Source organism: Triturus cristatus, chromosome 5_2, assembly GCF_964204655.1.
Source record: "Triturus cristatus chromosome 5_2, aTriCri1.1, whole genome shotgun sequence".
Classification (NCBI taxonomy): domain Eukaryota; kingdom Metazoa; phylum Chordata; class Amphibia; order Caudata; family Salamandridae; genus Triturus; species Triturus cristatus.
The window spans coordinates 893,259,004-893,285,312 of record NC_140588.1 but is presented as its reverse complement, the minus strand read 5'-3'; the positions used below and the strand labels follow the sequence as shown (position 1 = coordinate 893,285,312).

The window sequence follows — 26,309 nt, the reverse complement described above, 5'->3', positions numbered from 1 at the left end:
TTCCCTTCAAAGGTGTTGGAAAAGGCCATCAATTTAGAACTTTCCTCGTTCATCAAGGATAATGAAATCCTGGATCCTTCGCAATTCGGTTTCCGTGCACATCATAGCATAGAACTGACATTTATTACGGCCACCAAGGAACTCAGATGGACGTTGGATGGCAGAGGTAGCGCCGCTCTGATCCTATTGGATCTATCTCCCGCTTTTGACACTGTCAGTCATGGGCTGCTGTTGGACCATTTGACTACGATCAGGAACATGGCGCTCTCCCTGCTAGGCTCCTTCACATCTGAGCGAACTCAGTGGGTCGCATTAGGTGACTTTTTATCTCCTCCCTTTTCACTGCCACGTGGAGTTCCCCAGGGATCTTCCCTGAGCCCCACACTTTTTAACTTATACGTCAACCCACTGGTCAGACTATAAAAAGTCATGGGTTCGCCCGTGGACGATACACAAATAATTGTCTCTGTAAGTGGATCTTCCTGCACCACTTCAAGTAGTTTTCAAGACTGCATGAGTCACATCAGGAGTTGGATGTCAGACAATTGTCTGAAATTGAGCTCTTCCAAAACAGAGGTCTTACTTTTTGTTCAATAATCCCTCCTTTTGGACCAATTACTGGTGGCCGGACCAGTTCGGACCACTACCCATGCCTGTCCCAAAAGCAGAAAATCTAGGTGTTATCATGGAAAGTAAACTATCCTTTGAAACTCAAATTAACTCCACCACCTCCAGCTGCTATCTTATACAAAAAATTCTGCAGAAGGTCCTACCTTCAATCCCTGCGGAACTTAGGCAAACAGTTACATCCGTCTTGATATCATCAAGACTGGATTACTGTAACACCCTATTCACCAGCACAACAAAACGCAGCATCCAAAAATTGCAGATCATACAAAATACCGCAACCAGGATTCTCCTAGGAATCCCTAAATCGGAGTCTGTAACTGACGCTCTCCCCCGGCTACATTGGCTGATGATGGCCAAGCAGGTACATTTTAATTCCCTCAGTATTGCATTTAAAGCACTAAATCAAATGGGTCCAACCCAATTAGCCAGCTATCTAAAACCATATGTTCCGTCCTGACCATTAAGATCAGCAGAACATAGGAATCTCATTGTTCCCAGGATAAAACAAGACTAAGTGGGGTGGAAAGAGTTTCACACCCACCGCTGCCAAACTCTGGGACACCCTGCCAACCTCTCTGAAGAGATAGACAAACTTGTTAAAATTCAGGAAGAAATTAAAAACATGGCTTTTTAGAGCATAACACTACTCTCTTATTCTGTCATCCAGCTGTGTGTGTTTCAGGTAGCGCCTAGACACCACAGGGTATTGCTGTGATCTATAAGTCATTCATTCATTCATACAGGTATGAACTCTATTCACTCCCATCCACTGTGTTGTGGGACTATCAGCTTTGGAGTCACTCTTGCTGTGATAGGATTCTTTCAAGAAGGCAGATAAGTGGACACTTCAAAAGAAGCAGACCCCCTACATAAAATTCAAAGACCCAGAATCTAAATCATGTTTGAGTCTGGAAAAGGACTATAAGAAGGGGAGTTTGAGACTCCAAAAATTGTCATCTGCCTAACAGCCAGGCAGGCTGTGTGCAGAGGAAGCACTTCAAGACTTCTGCTTGTGACCAGGACTGTGGGTCAGCAGCTGCTAGTATCCCTGCTGTGAGAGGGGACATCACCCAGTGAATCCAAGACCACGTATCCTGGAGCCTGGAGCACCAGCACCTGCCCACTAGAAGAACAGAAGAGCGTTGGAGGGAACAAGGGTCCAGTGGGGAGCCCTGTCGAGTGGACTCCCTTGGGGAAGTGTGATAAGACGGCTGCTGCACTGATTGGGTCATTGCCCATGTGCAAGATGACATTGTTGACCCTCGTACGCCAGAGAAGGGGCACTGTGAATTAAGCCATCTGTATTACTGCACCATTTGTCCTGGTGCCCGGTATGTAGTGAGGAGCCAGGGACCCCGTACACCAAGAGGGGGTCGGGCAAGAAAAAGAAAATAAACTTTCAAGTTGCCCGGTTGCCGTTACTGGCTCTGCCAATGCTGGTAACATTTTTAAAGCATCATGTATTGACAAAGCCCTTAGTGGTGCACTACAAGAAATGGGCAACAGGAGAGGGTGGGATGGTACAGAAAGCAGACAGAACACACAGCGAGACAGAGGGAGTGTGAAAGATAGAGCGACTCCAAGCCGCAGCAGTGCGCAATGCAAGACGGAAGAAAAACCACTGAGGGGGATAGAGAGACGGGCAGGAGGGATTTGAGATTAAGGTAAAGAACGTAAAAGGGAGATCAGTACATTCACACTCATGGAGTGCTTTATGATAAATGAAACTTAAAAAGTGTAGTTCCCTGGCTTAAGCAGTAGAAAGATACTAGTCATCCAGTCAAAACCAATGATATAGCCGGGATGACCCAGGGGTTGGACAATCAAATGAATGGGCAGGAACTACATCTAATAAGGAACCAGGAACCAAAATAGACATGGAAGCCATCCAATTATGAGCAGGGGGTTGTCCCAAAGCCCGCTCTATGCAGTATTGTATGTAATGCTGTCTGCGGCAGATCGCAGAAGCTGTCTGTTGGGAGACCTCAACAAATGCATGATTTACAATGCAGGTGGTGAATGCCATGCAACCGAAAACAAATCCACCGGCTGTGACAATTGCAACATATATACGTGAAAACGATTAACTCATGTAAAGAATCTAATTTTCTTTCAAGTAGAGCAGGGGATAATACAAATAGTCGGCTCTTGTCCAGCATCCACAGTAATGGAGGATGTCTTTTTTGCTGGCGTATGAAATTTAGCTTCAAGAATTCTTTTTTATAGAGAGGTTAACACTGAGTTCAAGGCACAATGAAGAGGCCAGAGCATTGGCAACAGTCAAGCACTCACAGCCAATTTCTTCATTTGATCAAAGTTAATAAGCGGGAAGTGTCTGGTGTAAAATCAATTAAACAGAAGGGTGTGCAGCTGAAGCAGCAGCGCCTGCAGCTCGAAGCAGGCACTCCAGGAGGATGCCCAGCAGGGAAGGTGTCTGATTACTGATTGGTTTAAATAATTACAGTGCCTGGCTATGATATCAAGATCCATAAGTGCACTGCTCTCCACTGTACCATTCACTCTCACTACATTATTTTGTATATTGATAAATAGAAGTTGGTGCTAATATTAAGCTGTGCTTCTACCCAGTTTTCCATCACATTTGTAGTAATTAAAGAAAAATTGATTGGAAATATTGCGTATTATTGTGCCAGTTTTGTATACATTTGCCTACACTATTCCTTTTTTACAGTCGCTGCTAATGCTGGTGGTTAAAGTGAGCGAGTGATGTTTACATTCAGCTCTAGTTCGCTGCAAGTGCAAAACGGGCACAGAAATAGTTGGTACCCATGTTTGCAGTACTCGGGTCTAGGTGAGGACTTCCGGTTACATTTATTGTTGCACAGGATTCATTATACACAACAAAGCCTGCAGTTGATCATTCATGCTACTGGTAGTGCAAAATGCAGCCTGCCACAGTTAAAAAAGTTTAGCTGATGAACTGACTATTGTCATACACGGCAACCTTATCACGTTTTTTGATCATCATATAGGAGCATTGGAACTACAAGTCCAGAATGGTGAGTGCTGTTGAATTAAAGCCTTAAGATTACAACTGAAGAGAGCACTAGAAGGGTTGTTTATCCGTAGAAAAGATAATAGTTATATATATTGCAGATAATAGTAATTTGTTTTTATAATGCATGTTAGAAATGTGGGTCTCTAGTTGGCAATAGCTAGCACCAATGTCCAAATAGGGACCCTTCTTCCTATGTCAGGGCAACTGGGCTACCCCCTTTGATAACCCCTGCTCAACCCTGTGGTAACGTAGAGCAAGCAGTTAGGCCTATCTCAGAGGCAGTGTGTGAAGCATTTTTGACCATGCACAATAAGGCAGTAAGGACACCACAAAAGAACACAACTCAAGTAGGTTTAGAAAAATAATATCTTTATCTAAGGTTTAACACAAGACTCTCAAAAGCATTTTACCAAGCCACAATGCACGTGAATTAGTATGGACTTAAAAATGCAATAACGTCTTCACTAGAACGTGGCACTGACTTAGTTCAAGGCCTGGGTCTACGCGACCCGTTGCGCACCAGATACCTGTTGTTGGAAGGGGACACAGCACGCAGCTTCTTGAAGAAGCGGAGACGGTGACAGGCAGACTCCCAGCGACCACAGCTCTTGGCTGCAGTGGTCTGCAGCGTACACTCACAATAATTCGGGCACTCGGGTACAGACGGGCTCTCAGTGGCAGCAGCACGCGGCTGCCGGGGTTGTGGTGGCGATGACTCTTGTCGTGCAGCTCCATGGTGGGCTCACAGCGGCAGCAGCTCTTTCTTAGCTGTGGCGGCCCCCAAGATGATAGCGGCAATCTTTGACAATGGTGAACAAGATGCGGGCACACAGCGGTGGCAGCTCTCTCTTAGCTGTGGTGGCCCACAGGACAAATCGCGATGACGCAAAGTTGGCAACAGTGCGTGCACTCAGCGGCAGCAGCTCTCTCTTAGCTGCGGCGGCCCACAGGACAAATCTCGATGATGCAAAGTTGGCAACAGTGCGGGCATTCAGCGGCAGCAGCTTTCTCTTAGCTGCGGCGGGCCACAAGACAAATCACGATGATGCGAAGTGTGGCAAAGGTGCGGGCACTCAGCGGCAGCAGCTCTCTCTTAGCTGCGGCGGCCCACAGGACAAAGGATGATCTCAACCAGGCTGGCACAACGGCGGGCACTCAGTGGCTACAGCTCTCTCTTAACTGCGGCGGCCCACACAGATTCAGCGAAGGTTCCGAAGGTTCATGCTAAGGCGGACTCTCAGCGGCAGCAGCTCTCTCTTAGCTGCGGCGGCCCACATTGAGTTAACTAGGGTTACCAGTCCGCGTTCCTCACAGTAGAACTGGAGGCTCTGAATTACTCGACGGAGGCCTCACCTGCAAGTAGAATTCCTCGCACAGGAATTCAGACGGCTGACGGGGTGAAATCTAAAGTCCCTGAGACTTCAGCAGGAGCCACTGTCAATTCAGGCTCTCGGGTAGTTTCTTCAGCAAGCTTGGTGAAAGTTTCAAAGTCCTTTCCTCTGTTCACTCGGACTGAGTTTCGTCTTGACATCCAGAAGGAACACACTTGAAAAAGGTTTCAGCGCAGCGTTTTATACCTAAAATGTTTTTGTTCTCTAAAGTCACTAATCACTGAATCCAGCCAGAACCAGTTCGGTGGGGTCGGGGAGCACTTGGTTTACGAGGCGACATCCTGTCCTGAGAATGAGGGGGTCTGCTATCAGACGCCCAGTGGGAGGTGGAGCCATCATTCACCTTGACAGGCACTGCCCTGCTCAGATCAAAGAGTCAGCCCTCCCCATGCTCTGAATGCCGATCTCTCTCTCTAGCCAGGTCTGACCCAGCTGGCCTTGCTGGTCCAAAACCAGACGGCCAATACACATACTAGCAAAGCCTACAGGAAAGCTTAGGCAAGAAAATACCTTGTTTCTAGACGAGGCATTTTCGAACACGGGATATACAAATGATCCTTACTGAAAGATGTATCTCAATGTTCTGAGCTTAAACATATCAAATTCGAATTTCCTATCAGGTTCCTGGGGTCAGGTAGGATTTTGGAATGCAAGACTCAGCCTGCCCATTCTGGCCTATGAGAACGGATAGCCTCACAATAGTAAACAGTGAAATGGAGGGTAACTCGCTATTAGAACATGCTCTTCCTGTCACAGACAACGCACCCTGCCATAGGGGTGTCTTACATGGTGCGAAGGGAAGGTGCTGGGACTGGGAAGTGGGTGCACCTCACAGTAACAAAGGCAGTTCTGGACTGCCTATAGACTCTGCAATAGCAGGTCTGAAACATACTTTAAAAGCTGCTTCCGTGGGTAGCGCAAATCAGCGCTGAAGGCCCACCAGCAGTATTTGGTCTACCAACCCTGGGCACACACAGTGCACTTATACTAGGGACTGACAGGTAAACCAAACAAGCCAATTATGGTTATCCCAATTCATACAGTCATCTTTACACAGGGAGCATTCGCACTGTGGCACTGATTAGTAGTGGCACAGCGCCAAGAGCATCTAAATCCAGCCAACATAAAAGATAGGAAGCGAAAAGAGGAAGGGAGGCCCACGCCAATGATGCCAGGTCTAACAATGCACCTCATACTACTGGCCCTGGTGGCTTCTTTTAAATCAAAGTTTTCACTTGAATGATAGGTTTGGCATGCTCCTGCTTGAATAAGAAAATATGAATACTCTGCAAAATCATGGGAAAGCCAGAGATGGGTTATCATTTTGTTTGGCAGCACCTATGTTCAATCTTCTGCCAAAAGACTGAATAAGGTCCGCCAGTGGGTATGGTTTACCATAAAATTGAAAGAGATTGCATACAAAGGGCCGGATTTTTCTCAGTTTCATGCAACAGAGCACCGTGTGAAAAATGTAAGTTTTGTGTTACATGAAGGGCAGAAAATTGCCTAGCACCAGATTTAGTAGGAGTCTTCTATTGATGACCTCATCTGTGCACACGTTCTATATCCGGCTGTTCTGCATGGCTTTAAGCCTTGGGTTGATGCCAAAAGGCAAGCCAGTAGTGTCTAGCCTAGATTTTCAACTGGTGACACAGTCTCCAGGTGAAAGTTGAGGTCAACAGTTACAATCAATAAGTTGGATGAAAGTCGCAGATGAGTGATAAGGCCTGCATGTATGGCACTGAAGTTGGGTTTAGGTCTGGGATCCGGTAGAGTAGTGCTTCTCCCAGGAAGGTGGTGTTTGATGTGCTGGGTTTAAAGGCCATGTGTTGTGGATGATAGCTGGTGTTTGTGGAGGGGATGGAGAAGTTGATTTTCTCTCTGTGTATGATAGTGTTAGATTTGGGGGTCTCTAGTTGGCACAGGTAGGTACTTGTGACAAATAGGGACCCTTGCCTCTAGTCAGGGTAAGGGGGTACACTCCTAAAATAACCCCTGCTCACCCCCTTGGTAGCTTGGCACGAGCAGACAGGCTTATCTCAGGGGGTAGTGTGTAAAGCATTTGTGAAAACATACAGTAATCAAGTGACAAGACTATAGATGGACACCACACAGGTTTTATATCAAAAATAAGTATTCTTTATATAGATTTAACACAAGACCATAAACGACAAAAATCCACAATACTGTTACTTTAAAAGGGGTAGAATTTAATTTAGTTCTCTTTTAGATCTTAAAAGCGACACTTTCAGTCAATGTACCTTTAGATGTGACATGCAGGGCAACGAAAGTGTTGCAACGATGGTGATGCAATGTAAGTTCGGTGCAAAGAAATAAAGACGTGAAGATCTTCCTGATGCGGCACGCTTCTCCGATGTTGTGAGAATACTCGACTCGATGCGTCAGCTGCAGCGGCGACACCCTTGTCCAGTGATGCAACGACAGCGGCTTTGGCGGTGACACTCTTCTCCGACGATGCGAGACGCTTCCGTTCGATGTGACAGCTGCAGCAGCGACACCCTTGTTCAGTGATGCGACGGCAGCAGCTCTCATGGCGGCGAGGCGCTTTTCTTGGTGCGGTGCAATGTGACAGCTACAGCGGCGACATCCATGATGTGACGGCAACACGCTTCTTCCTCGATGCGAGACTCTTCTCGTGATGCAGTGCAATGCGACAGCTACAGCAGCAATACCCTTGTTCAGTGATGCGACGGCAGCGGCTGTGACAGCGACACGCTTCTTCGGTGTTGCGGGACGCTTCTCGTGGTGCAGTGCAATGCGACAGCTACAGCGGCAACACCCTTGTTCAGTGATGCGACAGCAGCGGCTGCGACGGCGACATGCTTCTTCTCCGTGAGTCACGCTTCCAGCTCCTTGCGACACGCAGTTCGTCAGAAGGCCCAATACAGTAGCAGGCCCTTCCAAAGAACCCTGGGGGGCTGATGGTTGAAGTCTGTTGTCCCTGAGACTTCAGCAGGAGGCAAGCTCTTTTCCAAGCCCTTGGAGATCCTTACACAAGTTGAATGAAAATGCACATAAAGTCCTTTCTCCTTTCTTTGGCATTCAGGCAACCACTGCAGGCCAATCCCCCAAGCAACACTTCAGCTTAGGGATAGTCTCTCCTCAGTTTCTTCTGGTTCCACTCCTCAGCAAAGGTTTCTTCTTGTTTCCCAAAGTGATCTAAAGTTCTGGGGTCTGGGTCCCCTTTTTATACGCACTTTCTCTTTGTTCTCTGAAGGCAGAGAGGCCTTTGCCTAGTCCAAACCAGTTCTGGTCAATCCTGGAGCACTTTGTTGACATGACTCCTTCTTTCCTTTCACAGTGCAGTGCAGAGACATCAGACGCACCACAGGAGGTGGAGCCAGCATTGTGGAGGGAAAGCACAGCCCTTTTCAGGTCCAAGGTGCAACTCCTCCCACCCATCTACATGGAGATCTCTCTATTCAGCCCTGTGCTGACTCACCCTGTCTCCGGGAATTCCCCAGCCCCCTGGAATTCCCCAGACCCTGTCACTCAAACTCCAGACAAGGAATACACAGCCTAGCAGAGGCAGGTTTGGATGGTTAGACATGAAAATACCTACTTTCTAAAAGTGGTATTTTCAAACACAGAATGTTAAAACCAACTTCACTAAAATATGTATTTTATCATTCTGAGTTCAGGCATACTAAATTCGAATTTCTACCATGTTCCCTTAGTCAGTTAGGATTATAAGATGTAATAATCAATCTGCCCATTCTGGCCTATGGAGAACAGGTAGCCTTGCAATAGTGAAAAACGAAAATGGCTGTAATTCACTATTAGAACATGCCACACACACCAGGGCATGTCCTACCTTATACTAACAATGCACCTTGTCCTTGGGCCTACCATAGGGGTGTCTGATATGAAGAAAAGGGAAGGTTTAGGGACTGGCAAGTGAGTGCACTTGCCCAGTCAGCATGACAGTACCAGACTGCACGCAGGCTCTGCAATGGAAGGCCTTAGACACACTTTAACAGGCTGCTTCTGTGGGTGGCACAGCCAGTGCTGCAAGCCCACTAGCAGCATTTGGTTTACAAGCCCTGGGCACACTCAGTGCACTGTACTAGGGTCTGACAAGTAAACCAAACCAGCCAATCATGGAGTTACTAATCCATACATCAATTTACCATGGGGAGAGCATATGCACTTTAGCACTGATCAGCAGTGGTAAAGTGCCCAGAGTCATAAAACAGCCAACAACAGGTCAGAAAAAATATAGTAGGAAGGCAAAAAAGTTCAGGGATGACCCTGCAAAAAGGGCCAAGTCCAACACATAGCAAATCCTCCTCGGAGTTTGCTAGTTGTGTCTTTTCCTGCTATATTCTATCAGGGGAAGCGGGGATGGCCAATGTGATGACCGGAGGGAATTCCGGGTTAAGCCTGGTTTTGGTGAGGAATAGTAAGTCCAGAAAGAGGTCATGCAGGAGGTTCCAAACTTTTATGATATGTTTGACGAGAGAGTAAGGGTTGAGAAGGAGGCAGGAAAGGGAGGGGAAGTTGTGCACGGTGGTGTGTGTGTGTGATGTGGTTCTGTGTGCAATGCACATTTGGGGGAGGGAATATGAATTAGGGTAGGTGCCTCAGAAATGGCAGGAAGGACATGACTATGCATCTTCAGTTTGAGTGGGGAGACTTTGGCGCAGTGTGGTGTCAGACATTTGGGGTTTATGACAAGGAGGGCTTTGGTCGAGTAGTGTCATGGGCTGCAGTGGGCGGTTGCTGTACAAGGGTTCTTGGTGCTGGGTGCAGATGGGCTTGCCTTTGGTGAACCTTTGACATGCCAGTGGTGTGTCTGCCATTAAAAATGTCTGGGCTAGCACAGTGTTTTAAAAGGCGAGAGGGTGTGTTGCAAGAGGCAGGCAAATAGAAGTCAGGACAGGATCCTTTTAGCAGGGCAAACCAGCAAGATGAGTCCAACCAGCAGTGCTACGTAGGTGACTGGTGCTTGGTGGCACTCCGGGGGTAGCCTCTGTTTTCTTTTGCAAAAAAGTCTTTGGAAAGGTTTTAAGTCCCAGCTTATAGGATTAGGCAGGAGGAGTACATGTTGAAACTTAGCATAGGGTCCCTGGACCTTAGGGACACCACTTTGAGGTCAGGACCCACTCCAACGGAGTGCAGGACACGTCCAGTTGGAATTGGTAATTTGGGATCTTCAGAAAGGTGGGCTTCTTGCAGCTTTTGTGTCCCTGTCCCTTAACTGTAGGCTAGCCAACTTGCCCTTAGATCCACTCTGCTGCCCTGTGTTCAAGTAGAAGCAGGTCCAGCACTAGGGGTCTCTCTCCACAGTTCAAAGGGATTCAGCAGGTGCAGCCCTACTTCTGTCTTCCTCCCATCTAGCAGTGTTCAGAGAAGTTATCGAAGGATGCATTTTTTATGTCTGGTACTAGCTTGCAGTAGGGGGAGTGTTGGACCTGACATCCTTGGCATGTTTTTTCCCCTGCGTTTTCAATCCCAGCCTCCTGTTATTGCTGACTTTGTATTTGCTTGCCTTAGGACTCAGCACACTTTACCACTGCTAAACAGTGCTAAAGTGCTTGTGCTCTCTCCTTTAAACGTGGTAACATTGGCTTACACCCATTTGCCGTATTAAAATATACTTGAATGTCCCAAGTAAAGTGGTATTGCATGTACCCAAGGCCTGCAAATTAAATGCTACCAAGGAGTGTGCATAAAGGGGTTTGGCCCATACCTACAACCACCTTGGGCCTCATAAACCTGTAAACACAATACAACATCAGGCGGTTGTGTAATTCAAACGCTTCTTTACTTATGCATGAGGTACATTTTACTAAATAAACATGGCCTCATATTTCTTTTGTAACATTTCAATAGAACATATTTAAAGCTTTCACAATAACTACAATGAGAGAAACCACATTCTTTTCTGTGACTATGCAAATGACTAATTTCTGAAAAACCATGTGCTCAGTGTTGAAAAGCAAACAAGAATAAGTCAAACTAGTGAATAATAGAAACTAAAACATAGACATGCTAAAATTAAATCTTCACCAGTCCTAAACTTGGAAAACCAGAGCAAAAGGTTCTCAGATGACGCTCTTGGTTAATGTACAGTGAGGGGGTCCAGGTTTATCTAACATGGGCTTCCAAGCTTTTGCTTGTTAATGAAAATAAATTTTAGTCCTGCATATTGCTATGCGTTGGACTGGGATCCCCGTGGATATTGGTGAATATTGGTCTACGCGTTTCAAACCCAAAAATGTCTTTGCGGGCTCTCCTCGGGACTAGGGGTTGCCCCTCCAATGGTCCTCATGAAGACCCCCTTGGAAGGGTTGAATCACCCTCTTATAGGATCTGGGGTCAAAACGTCAACTTTACTTAAATTCGGACCTGTACTTATCCATCGATCCCAGAAGCAGATTATTTATAATGCATTCGTGGCATTGCATTACTCGGGGTTGTTTAGCCAGTCTCTTGATACATTGTTAGACAGGTCTCTTTCATTATTGTACATATTGTAAATATTGATAATTCTATCCTTACTATCACATCCCTACCCTTTCACAAGCACCTTAGTCACCTTTTAATTTTGGAGCAACCATTGAAATTGTGAATTTGTGATTATTGCATTATATAAATCTCTTTGATTACCAAGTTGACCTGTTCACATTTCAATCATTGTGGGGTGTTTTTTTAATTGTGTTTACCTTGTGTGAGAATTTCACTGTTCAGTTGGACCATTTTCAAAATAGTAATTACAAATCCAACCTTACCATCAGATTGGATTTTAATTTCTTATTAAATAATTGTCCTTGAACCTTGGTTTGGGGGTGAGCACACAAGAAGGGCATTTTCTTACCGAGCTGAAAAGCAAAAAGAGCTGAGAATGGCCAAGAGTGAGAAAAACTGAAAGGGCAAAAAGATAAGGAGCTGATAAAGCAAAAAAGTGCAAAAAGAGCTGAGAAAGTGAAAGAGGTCTGAGAATGGGCAAGAATGAAAAGAGCTGAAAGCAGCAAAGAGAACAAGAGATGAACAAACGAAAAAGAGCTGAAAGAGTGAGAGCAGGAAAAAAGGAAGCAAGAAAGATAGGCAAGAATGTGCAAGGAGAAAGTGGGACTCCTAAGGTAAGCAGAAGAGATCTGAAAGGGCCAGGCTTGGTTGGAGGACCAGGTGCTTCTAGGTAGGTGATCAGACAGGGCCAAGGCACCGCTTATTTCTCATATGTGTATGGAAAGACTCCTTGTAGATGTCTGAAGACAGAAAGTATGCCTAGTTCTACCTATTGAACAGCAATGGCTGAGCAAATCCATCTACACTTTCACAGCAGAGCAGGATGCATGGTATTTAAAAATGTAGCACATGCATATTTAATGTTTTACAGGTCTTGGCAATGAAAAACTTCCAAAGTAGTTTTTTACTGACACAAGGCTTACTGTCAGATAGGTTAACACAGGTTTACACTATTACCTTTAATAAGTGCTATTTGGAAATAGCCAAAAAAAGTCTCAAAGACTAATTTTAATTGTAATTTAAAATCCAACTTTTAAAAGTCAAGTGAGATTTTATATTACTATTTTGGAAATTACACTTTAAGAAAGCTGTGATTTTCCTGCCTAAAACTAAATTGCTCTCCTGCCAGTGTCCCTTTGTCACCTGCACCCTGTGTGGACAGATGTGTATTGTGCCCAGACTGTAGACAAAGGGCTCTAGGTGTGGGGAGGGGAACTCCTCTCTTGACAGGATGGCTTGGGGGACATGCCCGTTACTTTGCTTTATAGGATGCCTACCTTGTCACTGGCAGATATAGATCAAACTCATGCCTATCTCCATGTTGTGTCTTTGGTCAAGCCGGCACCAAGTCCAGTGGGAGTAGAGGAACTGACCAAAACTGATTCAGGGGGTGAACAACGGCTTGCCGTTCACCATCAGGCTGGCATTTTGGCATAAAAATGGAGCCCAGAGATCTTTCCTCAGAACCTTTTGGACCTGTGAAGAATCAGAAAGACTGCCCTGTGCTGTCTGAAGAATCTGAAGGAAGACTGGACCTGCATGCCTTCAACCCAGTACCCCAAAAGTGTCTCCAAGGGTCAGTTGGATGACTTGTATGAGCTACAGAGACACAACAAGCGTCCGGAGGCATTTCTCTCTGCAACTGCCCATATGACCAGTTCCAGCTGGACCTGCCTGGGCCCTGCTGCTGGCCTCTGTTGGAGTGAGTCCTAACCACAAGATGTGCCCTAAGGTCCTGGATCCTTGGGGACTGTACTCCTCCTGTCCCTAATCTGCAAGGAGTTGTACTTAGAAATGTTTTGCTAACTTTTTGGCTGTAAAACCGCCAGGAACCAAGATCACCCATGAATCTGCAGGTGAATTGCTGGTTGGCCTTTGCTTGCTGGTTTGCCCTGTTGAAGGATACCCGACTTCTGAAAAAGTTTTTAAGCCCAAACTTAGAGGGCTTCTTCAGGACCAATGCCGATCAGCATCCGATCGACATTGAGGCCTTTTCAGGCATGGACTTCACCCACATGGAGCTTTCCCACCTTCATTGGCAGCACCACTGGGACCTCGCTCTTCAGAAGCCTGCAGTTGCTGAGCCCTGTAGTTTGCCCAACAGACAACTCATTGAAAACAACTTTTTTGCCATAGACATTTCTATTTCAGAAGCTAAGTTCTTTACTGGAATGATGCTAACCCCTGTTTCCAACCTATGCTCCATCGCGGTCAGCCTTAACGTTTTCCTTTGCCCCATTCTAGTGCGACCAGATAACTGCAGCTAATGCTTAATGGCTTTTGGTGCTATTTTAATTCAAGCTTTAGAATTTCATATCTCAAATTCTACGCATTTGATTTTTGTCACTTTTGTGTTATTGTATTTATTAAAATATTCTCTATATTTCTATTCACTGCAGAAATACTTTACGAATTTAAGCCTGACTGTTTTGTGGCAAGTGAGCATAGAGTTAGGCACAGGTTATTTAGTGACTTTTGTGGTTCACTCTGATTATTATTTGAGATGGGTTCTCACCCCCCTCAACTAATACTCCAATTTCCTACAGTAGTGGGTAAAGCAATTTTATATGTGAGACAATTCTTCAAGTACACCCTGATAGGACAAGTGTATGTTTGTTTCCTACTCCCATCTACAAAGTCCCTCGTCCCTACCTTTTTCCAGAGCTACATGTATGTCCATCTGAAGAATTTGCATTACCTAGAAAGTGCTTGCGATTAACCACAACCCTATAAGTTTTGTAAACACATTAGGGAGACACATCTTGATTCTAACTTCTCCTATGCCTATCCTTTAATTTACATAAGTAGAAAATGAACCGTACTGGTCCATAATTATTACAGGTGGACTTTCCCTCACATTGGGAGAAATCTGAAATCATAAAAAAATGTGTGGACTCCGGATGTGGAATCAGGGTTGTACATTCTATTCTATTCTAGTCCATGAATCTTTTAAAGCGCGTAGCTACCCAAAGGCCTCCCGGTACTAGAACAGTAATCATTATAGCCAGCTCACCACCGGGAGAGAACAGGTTACTGTAGAGCCAGGTTTCCAAGGCCTTACGAAAAGAGAATGTATTGGTCCACAGGCATAATTCAACTGGGAGAGTGTTTTAAAGTTTGGGGACCAGATAAGTCAATGAACGTACACCCCAATGAGATCTACTGATTTTGGGAACCGGTAGCAAGTAAGCTGAAGAAGATATAATGACCTTCCAGGATTGTATGGAGTAGTTAGCGATCTTAGCATAGATTGACCCTGTCTTAAGGAGTGATCTGTACACAATGCATAAGGCCAATTGCACTCGCTGCTCCACTGGAAGCCAGTGAAGATCTTTCAGAGTCTTTTTTGCAGATTGGTGTAGCAGAAGATCATGAGGAGCTGTGCAACATCATTCTGGGTGACATGCAAACCTTTGAACACATATTAGGGCAAGCCGAGGTATAGGACATTGCCATAATCAAGGTGTGAAATGATAAGAGCCTGGGCAATTAGTCTTCTAGTTAGAAAAAGAGGATATAAAGCCTTTATAAGCAATCTCAGGACACCAAAGCAAATAGCAGCAAGTTTTTTTAGCCTGGTGCTCCATTGTAGGCTGGAATTTAGCCACATACCAAGAATCTTTATCATACATTTCGGGCTGGGATCCTCTCCAAGCAATCCAGCACAGGAGTTAGGACTTTCTCTCTAAAATTATTGCCCAATAGCATAACCTCAGTCTTGTCTTCATTGAGCTTCAGTTTACAGTTAGCCATCCATCTGGCTACATGCTGAAGACAGGAGGCCAGACTGAGGTGACTAGAGCTGGGATCAGGAGATATTGAGATCCCCAGCTGGGTGTCCTCAGCATAAGAGACCAATGACAACCCAATAGAGCACAGAGTTTCAGCTAGGGAGTACATATAACGAAAAAAGGGTGGGGCTCAGGGAAGACATCTGTCGGAGTAGCAGGAATTATCTAACACCTGGAAGGTTCTACTCTCCAGAGAAGGGGAAAGACATTTTAGCTCATGGCCATCGATACACACTTTTCATATCCTATGGATAAGTTTTGCATGATCTACTGTATCGAAGCCTGCACTGAGATCTAAAACAATAATGGCTTCCGAACCTCGTCGATCCAACCGAAATTTGAGTTCCTCGACCACTGCCAGGGACGCTGTTTCTGTGCTGTGCTCTCTTTTTTGTGTAATCAAGTCACATTTATATGTGGAAACTTTTGTGAATCAGGGTCTCTATTGCGCTTGATAACGTTATATCTATGTGGTGTATTTTATCTAGTGTTTACTGATTCTCCTTTTCTTTTTCAGCTTTACTCACAGACAAGCCTCCGAAGCCACTGTTCCCTTTGGAGAACAAGCCCAGTGTTATAGAAGTCCAGCTGGGTAAGTCCCCCTCTGGGAATGATAGATCTTAAACCTCCACTTTGGTAACAGATGGAAACACTGCACGTAGCTTGAGAAGGTTTATTACCACTGTTATTACATGCAAATCAATTTTCTTCTTTCCATTTATACCGGTTGAGTTTACTGCAACAGCAGTTCAATGAAATGACTCTGTGTATTAGTGAAGACATGCAATGCTAATTGGCTACAGTGGGCATTAAACACACAGTGCTGCTGCTCTTTTCAGCAGCATGATTGATGGGTTAATGAACACACGAGATGGCAATTCTGCTAATTGCTAGTTTTTGTGCTATCTAGTTATAAATAGTTTTGCAAACGGAATCCTAGAAAATTGAGAGCAATGTCAAATGACAGCAGTCAAGTTGATCAGTGGCTGCAGACAGAAACTCGCCAGGGGGTAGGCCTTGACAATCTATTTGCATCCTCAGCCAAGAGTTCAAATTACAGCATCTATAAGATGGGTGAAAGCCATTCACACAAGCGTCCAAGGATGAGAATCAGGCACCAGTTGTGCGTGGATAAAAAGATGCATTAGTGCCTATAATCACAGTTTTTTAAAAGGAGTAAATTATTCCTTGAACCTGAAACGATTATACGATGCATAGAGACCAATCCAGTAGGTAGAAAGTTAAGGATCTGACTAAATGCTTCCGGGATAATAGAGTTGCAGTCTTAAGCCCAAAACAAACCTCTTCCTTTGCCATTATTTGAATATGATTAATGTCCTCCCCTAAGTGCTTCTAAGCTTCCGTATTTTTTAAAACCTTGTATTTGACAATTATTTTTAGGTGGTTCGGACCCAAGAAATGGGGGTGAAATCGTTTGCCACTGCACTCATGGCGATCCAATTTTAGTATTTCCAGAATACAATGTCTAGCATTGGTTGCGGTGCAATCTTGCACCAACATTTACACCTAAGATCACAGAGGTCTATCTCTACAAAATGTTGTTTTACATTTCTCAGTCCCTGCAGTATCTGTTTGGCAAAAGATAAACCTGTCTTTCTATTAAAATCCGATGCTCACCCCTTCTCCCCTAGGATTCATGCCCACGGTTTAGGAACGTGTGACAAGCAACATCATTCCTAAATTAGTGTCCAGAAGTGTGGACATGATGAAAGAGAGATGGAATGAAACTTCTTTTATGCACAGTAATTGCAGGATGTGGCGGATTTCTGTAAGTGCCATTGGCTTTGCAACAATAAAATTACTGCTTACAGAAAGAATAGTGTATCCTTTACCTTCAAATAGCTGGAGGATGGATCTGCCCACTGAAGTATGCTGAGATATTTGCTTGTAACTGGGTTGGCGAGAGTAGGATGTTGAGGAGGTCATTCCAGATCATTGGATAGATGTGTTCTCAAACTGTCTGCTGGAGGTTACCTGCTGTGGTGACAGGACTTTTGATAGTGTAGGTAACACAACTCTGACTAAATATGGAGAGTTCTGACTCATGCATTAGTGCTAGTGTCATCCCCTCCTAACCATGAGTCATTGATTAGAATGCACCTCAAAATCATCCATTGATAGTCAAAGATTAAGAGAAAACAATGCATTGTTAAATTAAGTAATGTGCCATTGTGTTACACTCTATCCTAGGTATCATGCAGTTTTAGGCAATCCTAAGAGCAGTCCTGGTTCTTGGGAGCTCACGTCTGACTTCTTCATTGTGAAAAAAAGGATTCTTCTTAGTTTGCTCAGATCCTGACAGAAGCCACAGAAACTGAATCTGATCCATCTCACATGCACATCTGAGAGTGTATAATTCTTCCAATGTCATGCTGCTGGCTTGTTACATTGTCAATGATTTATTTGGTCAAACTTCTAAATCTTTCATCAGGGTTTGTGATGGTATGGTCTTTATATAGTGTGTTCCTTGTGATGAATGGTGCCACAATAGGTCCCAAAACCCAAAGAGACATCATCAAACAAAGGGACATTCTTGAATGCCTACTGTAGCGATGAAAAGCAGAGCAAAGAGAACTATTCATTTTCTCTGCACTGGCTTAAGCATGTTTACCTCGACCTTCAAAGAGATGGAGGATGTATGTGGCATACATGAACCAAGAAACAGACACTTCACCAAAATCAAGCATAGATTATCCATACACGATTGTGCCCACATTCACATCATCAGACTGAATAGTTCTCCCAATTGGCGTGAATGATTAATTCTGGATTATTTAATTGTGTCAAGAAAACAATACTTTTTCCTTATGGTTTTTGTGCTGATGGTGCTGGTGGTGTTAGCTTGGACTGCGCATCATCCAATACATTTTATCTTTCATTTGGTAGGTTGTTTAATTTATTTTAATGTAAGGTCGTAAAAAGGCTGGCCCACCTTGCACTTTCATCAATAACTGCATCCATGTTTCCTGCCTTGTCCTTGACAACATTTCTTTTCATCTGCTGTGCCTTGTCATTCTACTGGGAGTAAGCTTTCTGTTTCAAAGTTATGTCTGGTAAAACGCTACAGTCTTATTCAAGAAGCGTGTATGAGGGTGAATGCAGCAGACCTTGATTTCTATTATACTTACTCGTTTTTTGAGGATAAATCAAATCATGTCAACTGAATCATTACAAATAAAATAATAACAGTTTTTAGAAGTAAAGTTACACAAAAAAAGATCTGCCATACATGGCCCTCATCACGTGAACTGGAAAGCCCATTAGTCACAGGGAAGACAAACAACTTCAAAAGGGTCTTATGAATCGGGTGGAGAGGATTTACCCCATGGGATTCCGCTCCACCTGAGTGTGAGTAGTCTATTCTGTCTACACCTAAGTTTTCTGGTTGTGGGAGAACCTGACTCGATTTCTCTGGCTGGTAGAATTGACCAGACAAATGAAAGGAACCTTTTGCTACAGCTGGTGGGTGAAGCATATAATGCTCTGCATGCAAGATAATACTTTCCCTCCTCCCACTCCTCCACCACTCCCCCTCACTCTCACTGTCACCTCCTCCTCTACCCCCCCTTACAGGCCCTTGTATACATTTGCCACTTGCTCAGCTCAGATGGTTCACATATGAAGTAAAAGTATAAGAACTGTCAAATTCTGAGTGGTTTATGACTGGAAAAATTTGTGCCATACGATAATTCTCCAATCTGTGGGGTTTTAATCACCATTGCATGGTACTGGAGAGAAATTACTGCATGAGAACAGTAGAATTGATGGCAATTCCACCCTTACCCTAGCACTTTGCAACATATAAGGACTAACATCAGTTAGCCAAATGAATTTCTACAATGGTGCACTCTACTCCCCACTGTGCCTTGCTCCTAATTTACAAAGACAAGTAGTTATCTACCAACTTCACACCCAGGGACAGTCCACTTGATTAAAGTCCGTTGATTGCAAGTTGGCATGAACCCCTATATAAAGCATGAAAATCATTGATCACAAGATAGGACCAACAGAACCTTTCTGACTCATAGCATACACAGAAAGATACACATCACTGCTTCCAAGATAGTTCTAATAATTTTAACAAAGCCAGAAAGCAGACTGCCATCATCTCGCCCAAAGATTGTAAGAGTGCATTTATAAATGCCCGAAGGGCAATGAAAATAGGTACACACGACGTACATGCTTGGTAGGTAGGCTGAACAGCAACTTGAAACATGGGCGCTGCTTTCATGTACAAAGTTACACATTTGACAAGCTTTGCTTCTAGGATTGCCTTATTTCACCTAAGTGAATTAGACAAAAGCTACAACGCAAATAATCTGCTTTGACCCCCAAATCCGAAAAATATTGTGATAAGGCTGATATTGGCCTGATGGTATGTAACAATAACACGATGCAATTACTTCCTTTGCGTTTATTCGCAAATTGTTGATAATGTGATGCCCTTAATCTTTTTTTGCACAGGACCTTTTCAACTTTGAGTACAATGCTTTTAGTTGCCATTCTTCATTAGGTTCCGGATAAGTGAGTGCGTTCTTTTTATATAACTCTCTTTATCGGCTTGAAAAAGCAATGAAATGCAACACAAGAGTATATTCAAAATGTTGCAGCACTCCAACAATGCCCATGCATTTGGTATACATCCAGTAGCAGAAATCACAGTCTAGTTCATCATCCAATTCCGCCACAGACTGCGAATGTATGATCATTCATTCAGCTGCAATGAAGGCAAATGATCTCACCATGACCCTTCATATCTGGCCATGTTTCCAAGGACAACCTCTTGCTTTCTAGTTCGTCTCATCTGCCACTGCACAGATGTCTATACCCTTATACACTTCTTCAGCTGATGGGGCAGCCATTGTTCTCCATTGCAGGTCAATGTCCCTTTTGGCCTGCTCTAGGTCCAAAAACCAACTTCCGCCTTACCTACCGCAGCCTAAATCCACCATTATTCCCAATAGAGCAACCTTGAATTTAATCCAGTAAGTTTGGATCTCTGGCAGTCCAGCACCACATAGGAAATAGTACCCTCTTCCGATCTTCATCTGAGAAAAGCCGGTTCAGGACTCCATTACTTTCTATGTAACCATGCAGGCATGTAATATACACAATGGCAATATCCGAATAGAATGAAACGTAGATGGGCAAGGGTCACCACCAACACTCTGTATTTGCTAGATATACCTTACCCTTCTAACTTTTCAAGGAGTAGCTTGGATTCTAGTTGGTTGAAGTCTGAGACTGATATAAGTTCTGACTTGTTAAGCTCCAGGGCATGTCTAATTTGTCAGCATCTACAAAACAATGAATTATGGATTTCAAACTCTTCTCTTAGATGCCCAAAGGTTTTATGAGATTAGTTTTCCACCTATCACCTAATTTAGAAATACCTGTGGTGTACCATGCATTAAAGCCTGTCAATTGGGTAACTACTTTTAAGCAGGATCAGCACCAGAATTGGGTTTCCCTTAGCTATTTGCCTATGCCAAAAATGTACTTTCTCGTAATATTTATTAAAAATCAGACTTCACCATTGAGTTGAGCTTTTAAAAAATATTAACAATAGTCGTTTAATTATATTTATATCTGGCCCCAATCCAAGGATAACAGAACTTATATTTAATATTGTTTCTCATGGTCTCTGTAGGAGCCAGCCAGGCTTCCTACAGTGAAAATAAATTTGGGGTTCTAATTACTGTAAGGACATGTTAATTTAACATTTCTATGTGTCCTACTTTATAATACTGGGCACCCTGGCTTGTAAGCTACAAGGCCTACATAAGGGAGGCCTATTAATATTTAGAAAGGAGGTTTTTTCCCTGTGAAAAAGGATTATTTTCACAAATTTTGTAGTTCCAAACCTGTTTTGACCAGCCGGGAGTCATGTTTGCCCTGCCACACTAATGGATGGCACAGTAGCGCTTTATTCGATATTAGACATTCACCTTTCCCATGCTATGGATGTATTTTGGGACACCATATACTATGGATTTATAGAAAGTTAAATAGGGCAATTAAGGTTTTTCAAATTTCAACATGTTTTTGAGGTCAGAGCACATACACTGGAAACTGTACAGCAGTGTCCTAGTGTGCATAGTCTAAAAAACAGTAATATAATTAAGCAAAAAATTGGTTGGCCGCACGAAAAGGGTCATTTTTCATATAGTATACAAACTAAAATTGCTGTTACAGTTATTAAAGTCACTTATCCAATCTGAAAAATGTTTCTATTAGAGAATATTATTTGTTTCTATTGGTATAGGTGCAGCACTTACAGTAACCACATTCATGAAACCTGATCTGGGCTCTGGCACATCAAACCTCATTCAGTTTCCTTATTTGATAGTTTATAGTATCTATGGACTTACTGTGTTTCTTAAAGTTCTGTTTCTTTACAAGTAATATTTGGATGGCACGATGTAAATTCCTTAGCAAGATGTCTATTAATCATAAGTGTCAATGTTTCTGTGGTAGTTTGTATATGTAATTGTTTTCTGTTGTTTATCTTGTGACAAACCCAACTATTGAGATACTTTATAAAGTGCTTTCCAGAATCTAGTCTCAAATGTACCCATTTGGTTTTAATTTTCCTCCACTGGGATAACATACCATTTTTTGCCAGGTGAAAGATCTTCTCCTATACTCCAGCAATCCTGGGTGGGGATTTACTCCAGACCAGGGATGGAGTAACTTTATGACTTTTTTCAGGATGGCAAATCAACATTTAATAATGCCCACAAATGTACATGTTTGTCGGCGATCCCAAACTTCCAAAGTAAACGACTCCTTGGAACACCCTATTCCCTCGCTCAAGGTCTGACTGGAGATTTCTCTGTACTCTGGCAGAGAAATCCACAGTAGTAAAGTCATTTAGGACTACCAGGAATCCTTTTAAGAATTCCTGGCAGGCATAAATGGAGTTAATTTCATTTGTAAACATATGTTTGGGGCCAGATATTCCTTTGTGAATAGAGCCCATTGTTTTGTCAAAGATGCTAATGGCATTTTAGGACCTTATTAGAATATGGCTGTCAGGATGGCGAAGGCATTAAGTCTGCCACCCTAGCGAATACTGTCTGCCAAATTAAAGATCACATTTGGCCTAGTAGTGATCTCCTTACCTTGGTAGAAGATTCTGTCAAGTTACAAAAAGTTTGGCAGTGGTAGAGAAGAGATGTTATCATTCATCTATTTACGACAATTTTACATGGAAGTTGATTATGACACTATTTTACATGATAATAAAGTGTGTGGTACGTTTCCGTGTGTCAAGAAACACACCAATGAAGTTCTGATTTAGATACTGCATCGTAAAAGAATGCAGAATGTTAGAAGTAGATTTCTGAAAACACCTAACTGTCAAAAAGCAGATGTGAAAAGTAACGTTTTATTGACATGTGTTTTTAGGCTTAGATAAACGTGGTAAATTAATGATAACAGGAAATTTCTATGTAAGAATAAAATTACTTCATGTATTAGAATATGGTTAATAACGCTAGAATGTGTAAAGTGAGCACTGACATTGACAAGAAAATTAGGTGTTACAGAAAGTTATGTTATGACTTGCACTTCGTAAAAGTTGATTTCTGATGTACTGAAAATCCTGCATGGTACAATAACATATAAAATGCTGAAGAGACTTACAAAATTATATGGGAAGTAATAGTAGATGTTAAAATTTTATGAGTACCCTATACTTACATGAATTAATTGCAATTCATATTGAAATGATATTAATACGATTAATTGAAGAATTAATTCACTGACCTATGTAATGTGAGATTCATATTTGACCACAAAATCATTGTGCAAGAGCTCTATTACATGAAGGCGTCAAACTTTGCTTCCTTATCTAGTATAAATTTATGAACTGAATAGTCTGAAGCCTATTGGAACCTTTCGTAAAGTTTCCACCTGTGTTCTAGCACTCAATCTCCTTCTTTCACGTTTGTAGCTTACTTGACTAGACTTGCAACAAAAGTGTTACTTCTTAGAGCACTTGCTTGGGAATGGACAGACAAGGGATGAGAGCATGAACTTGTCTACTTCCTAAGTGCTACACCCAATCATATGACTAAATTACAGTGGTCCTAAGGAAATTTCAAGTAATGGATTACTTAATTCTTACGGATGCTAATAGTGGAACCTTCTTTTCGGCTTAAAGCGTTTGCGCCAGAACAGCGGTGGCATTGACGCTGCAGTGCGTAGAGTGGCAAACGATTCTGTCCATGAACTGGAATTGGTCATTTGGAACTTACTGAACTTATCTAATATGTTTGTTATGAGACGCAATCTGATTTCCCTACTAATTCATTTTCTCAGGGATAAAATCTCCCTCAGCTGAGGAAGATAGTTTCCTTGATATTTGGATCTCGCAGAGTAGGTTAATGCTTATTAAATATGATCTAATTTAAATTTAGGATGTATGCAATATTTTGAAAACTAAAACAAACACAACTGAAGGTTAAATTTTCTGCTGATTCTGACTCATCATTTCTTGTGGCTAAATTCAATTTGAGTGAGTGATTACTTTAACTGTTCAGGGGGATTACCTTGAATGTTAGCAATTATTTTATTCCAGGTCCTCATATGATAATTGCTCATCCTCTAAAATATTCCAGTCCCTTTCAGCACAGAACAAGATCTATTGGAGGACCTAGGGGATTTGAAATGGTAGCTGAGGTTAAATTGGGATGAGACAGAAAATAAATTAATAAAAATGCGTTTACGAGGCCCAACATGTTAATGCTACAATGGACAGCCATCTTTGTTTTTGTCTTTCCCAAAGTTTTTTTCATTTTCAGAATATTCTACAAAATGGGAGTTTGGTATTGAAAAACAAATAACTAATGACCCTCCAGACCAAGGGAGTTTTGTCCATGGTTGTGTGGACATTCTTTTTTTTTCTATCCCGGTAGCGACGGACAGAAAATAGGGACATCACACCATCCATCCTAAATCTGCCAGCATTGTAATGTCCTTCTTGCAACTAGCCCTACTTTGTAGGGCCCTCGGAGGAAGCTTTCAGTCAATGGAGTCAACTGGGTCTCCATTGACAGAAAGCTGGTGTTCCTCCTGACCTGTAATAGGGTGGTTGGACCGATGGTTTTGCGGACAGTGTACTCTGTAGCATTTGTTATAGAATACCTTGTCCACCAAACAATAAATCAGCCCCTGATGTCTTAGGCCCTGCTTATGAGTGGTCATATGTGTAGAGAAGAACCCGTGGGGTAAACACCCTCTCAATTTTCCCCAGGTAATTTTTGGCAGATGAAATCCACCATATTTAACAAAGGGAATCATTCCTGTTAGTTAACAAGGCATGCTAGAAGCACCGAAATATGCCTGATAATTCTTATTGTGAATTGAAACTCATAATTAGAGATATTTATGGCACTTTAAAAATAATGCAAAAGAAACAATTGATGGACGAAATGCTGGACAATGCAGACATTCACCCCTGTCACAAGGATCTGGGTTAAATCCATCATTCTTTGCTCACCACACCACCCCAGTTTGGTTCAGCCATATGCAAATCAGTCTTGGCCCTGTTCCTTGTGGGCACAGTCCAGCCCGAACTGCCAAGCCAGGTCCTCCCTGGAACGGAAAGAAGCATCCTGGGACCGGTTTCAGGGCATCACCCTTCATCAGCCAGGCTAGCTTAAATCCAGTGGTGGAGGGAGCACGGGACCCACGTCTATGCACACCCTTCCCACTTAGGGCGATATATGCAAAAGAAACAATTGATGGACGTAATGCTGGACAATGCAAACATTCACCCCCAGTCACAAGGATCTGGTTTAAATCCATCATTCTTTTGCTCACCACACCACCCCAGTTTGGACCCAGCCATATGCGAATCAGTCTTGACCCTGTTCCTTGTGGGAACAAACCAGCCCAAACTGCGACGCCAGGTCCTCCCTGAACCGGAAACAAGCATCCTGGGACAGGTTTCAGGGCATCACCCTTCATCAGCCAGGCTAGCTTCAATCCAGTGTTGTAGTGAGCACGGGACCCACGTCTGGGCATACCCTTCCCACTTGGGGCGACATATGCAAATAAACAATTGATTGATGGAATGCTGGGCAATGCAAACATTCACCCACAGGCACAAGGATCTGGGTTAAACCCATCAATATTTTGCTCACCACACAACCCCAGTTTGGACCCAGCATTATGCAAAGCATTCTTGACCCTGTTCCTTGTGGGAAAAGTCCAGCCCGAACTGCCATGCCAGGTCCTCCCTGGAACGGAAACAGGCATCCTGGGATACTCATGTGGGTGGCACAACCAGCACTGCAGGCCTACTAGTAGCCTTTGATTTACAGGCCCTGGCGCACTCAGTGCACTTTATGAGGGACTTACCAGTAAATCAAATACACCAATTATGGATAACCAATCATATTCACAATTCACACAGAGTGCATTTGCACTTTAGCACTGATCAGCAGTGGTAAAGTGCCCAAATTCCTATAGCCAACAAAAACAAGGTCGGAAAATTGGAGGCAAAAGTCAAAATGTTTAGGGATAAACCTACAAGAAGTGCCAGATCAAACAGATTGCAAAACATAAATACATACCATGCCAATTTGGTATTTTGAAGGGACGTCCTCAACACGCATCTTCCAAATATCGAATTAAATTTGGGTCACAAACACAAATCGCAAAACCAGGCCGTATGCAACCTCAAACATTCTTTGAACATCTGGCCCTTAGTTTCGGTGGCTAATTCTTTGTCAATCTCCAGTAGATGTCCCTGATTACAGGTTCCAGGCTTAGTTCCAACTCTGTGTTAAGACAAATTTGCACAGGGATAAGAATTCCCAGGTCATCAATACAAGTTCAGGGCTAAATTCCAAACTGATCAAAATTGCAAGTTGTGTGATAATTATCATACTCTGAAAGCTTGCCCCAGATAGATTTTGGCAAGTCAAACCTGCTAAATGCATTAGGGTCAAAAGG

General features: G+C 43.2%; 1 protein-coding gene across 1 annotated transcript in view; it reads left to right on the top strand.

Moving 5' to 3' along the window:
- Positions 1 to 26,309, top strand: part of IL1RAPL2 (interleukin 1 receptor accessory protein like 2) — a 1,350,034-nt gene that overhangs the window by 710,168 nt on the left and 613,557 nt on the right. Inside the window, exon 4 of the mRNA XM_085606684.1 lies at positions 15,841 to 15,915. Within this exon, the coding sequence (XP_085462810.1) occupies positions 15,841 to 15,915 (75 nt within the window). The remainder of the gene's footprint in view (positions 1 to 15,840; positions 15,916 to 26,309) is intronic.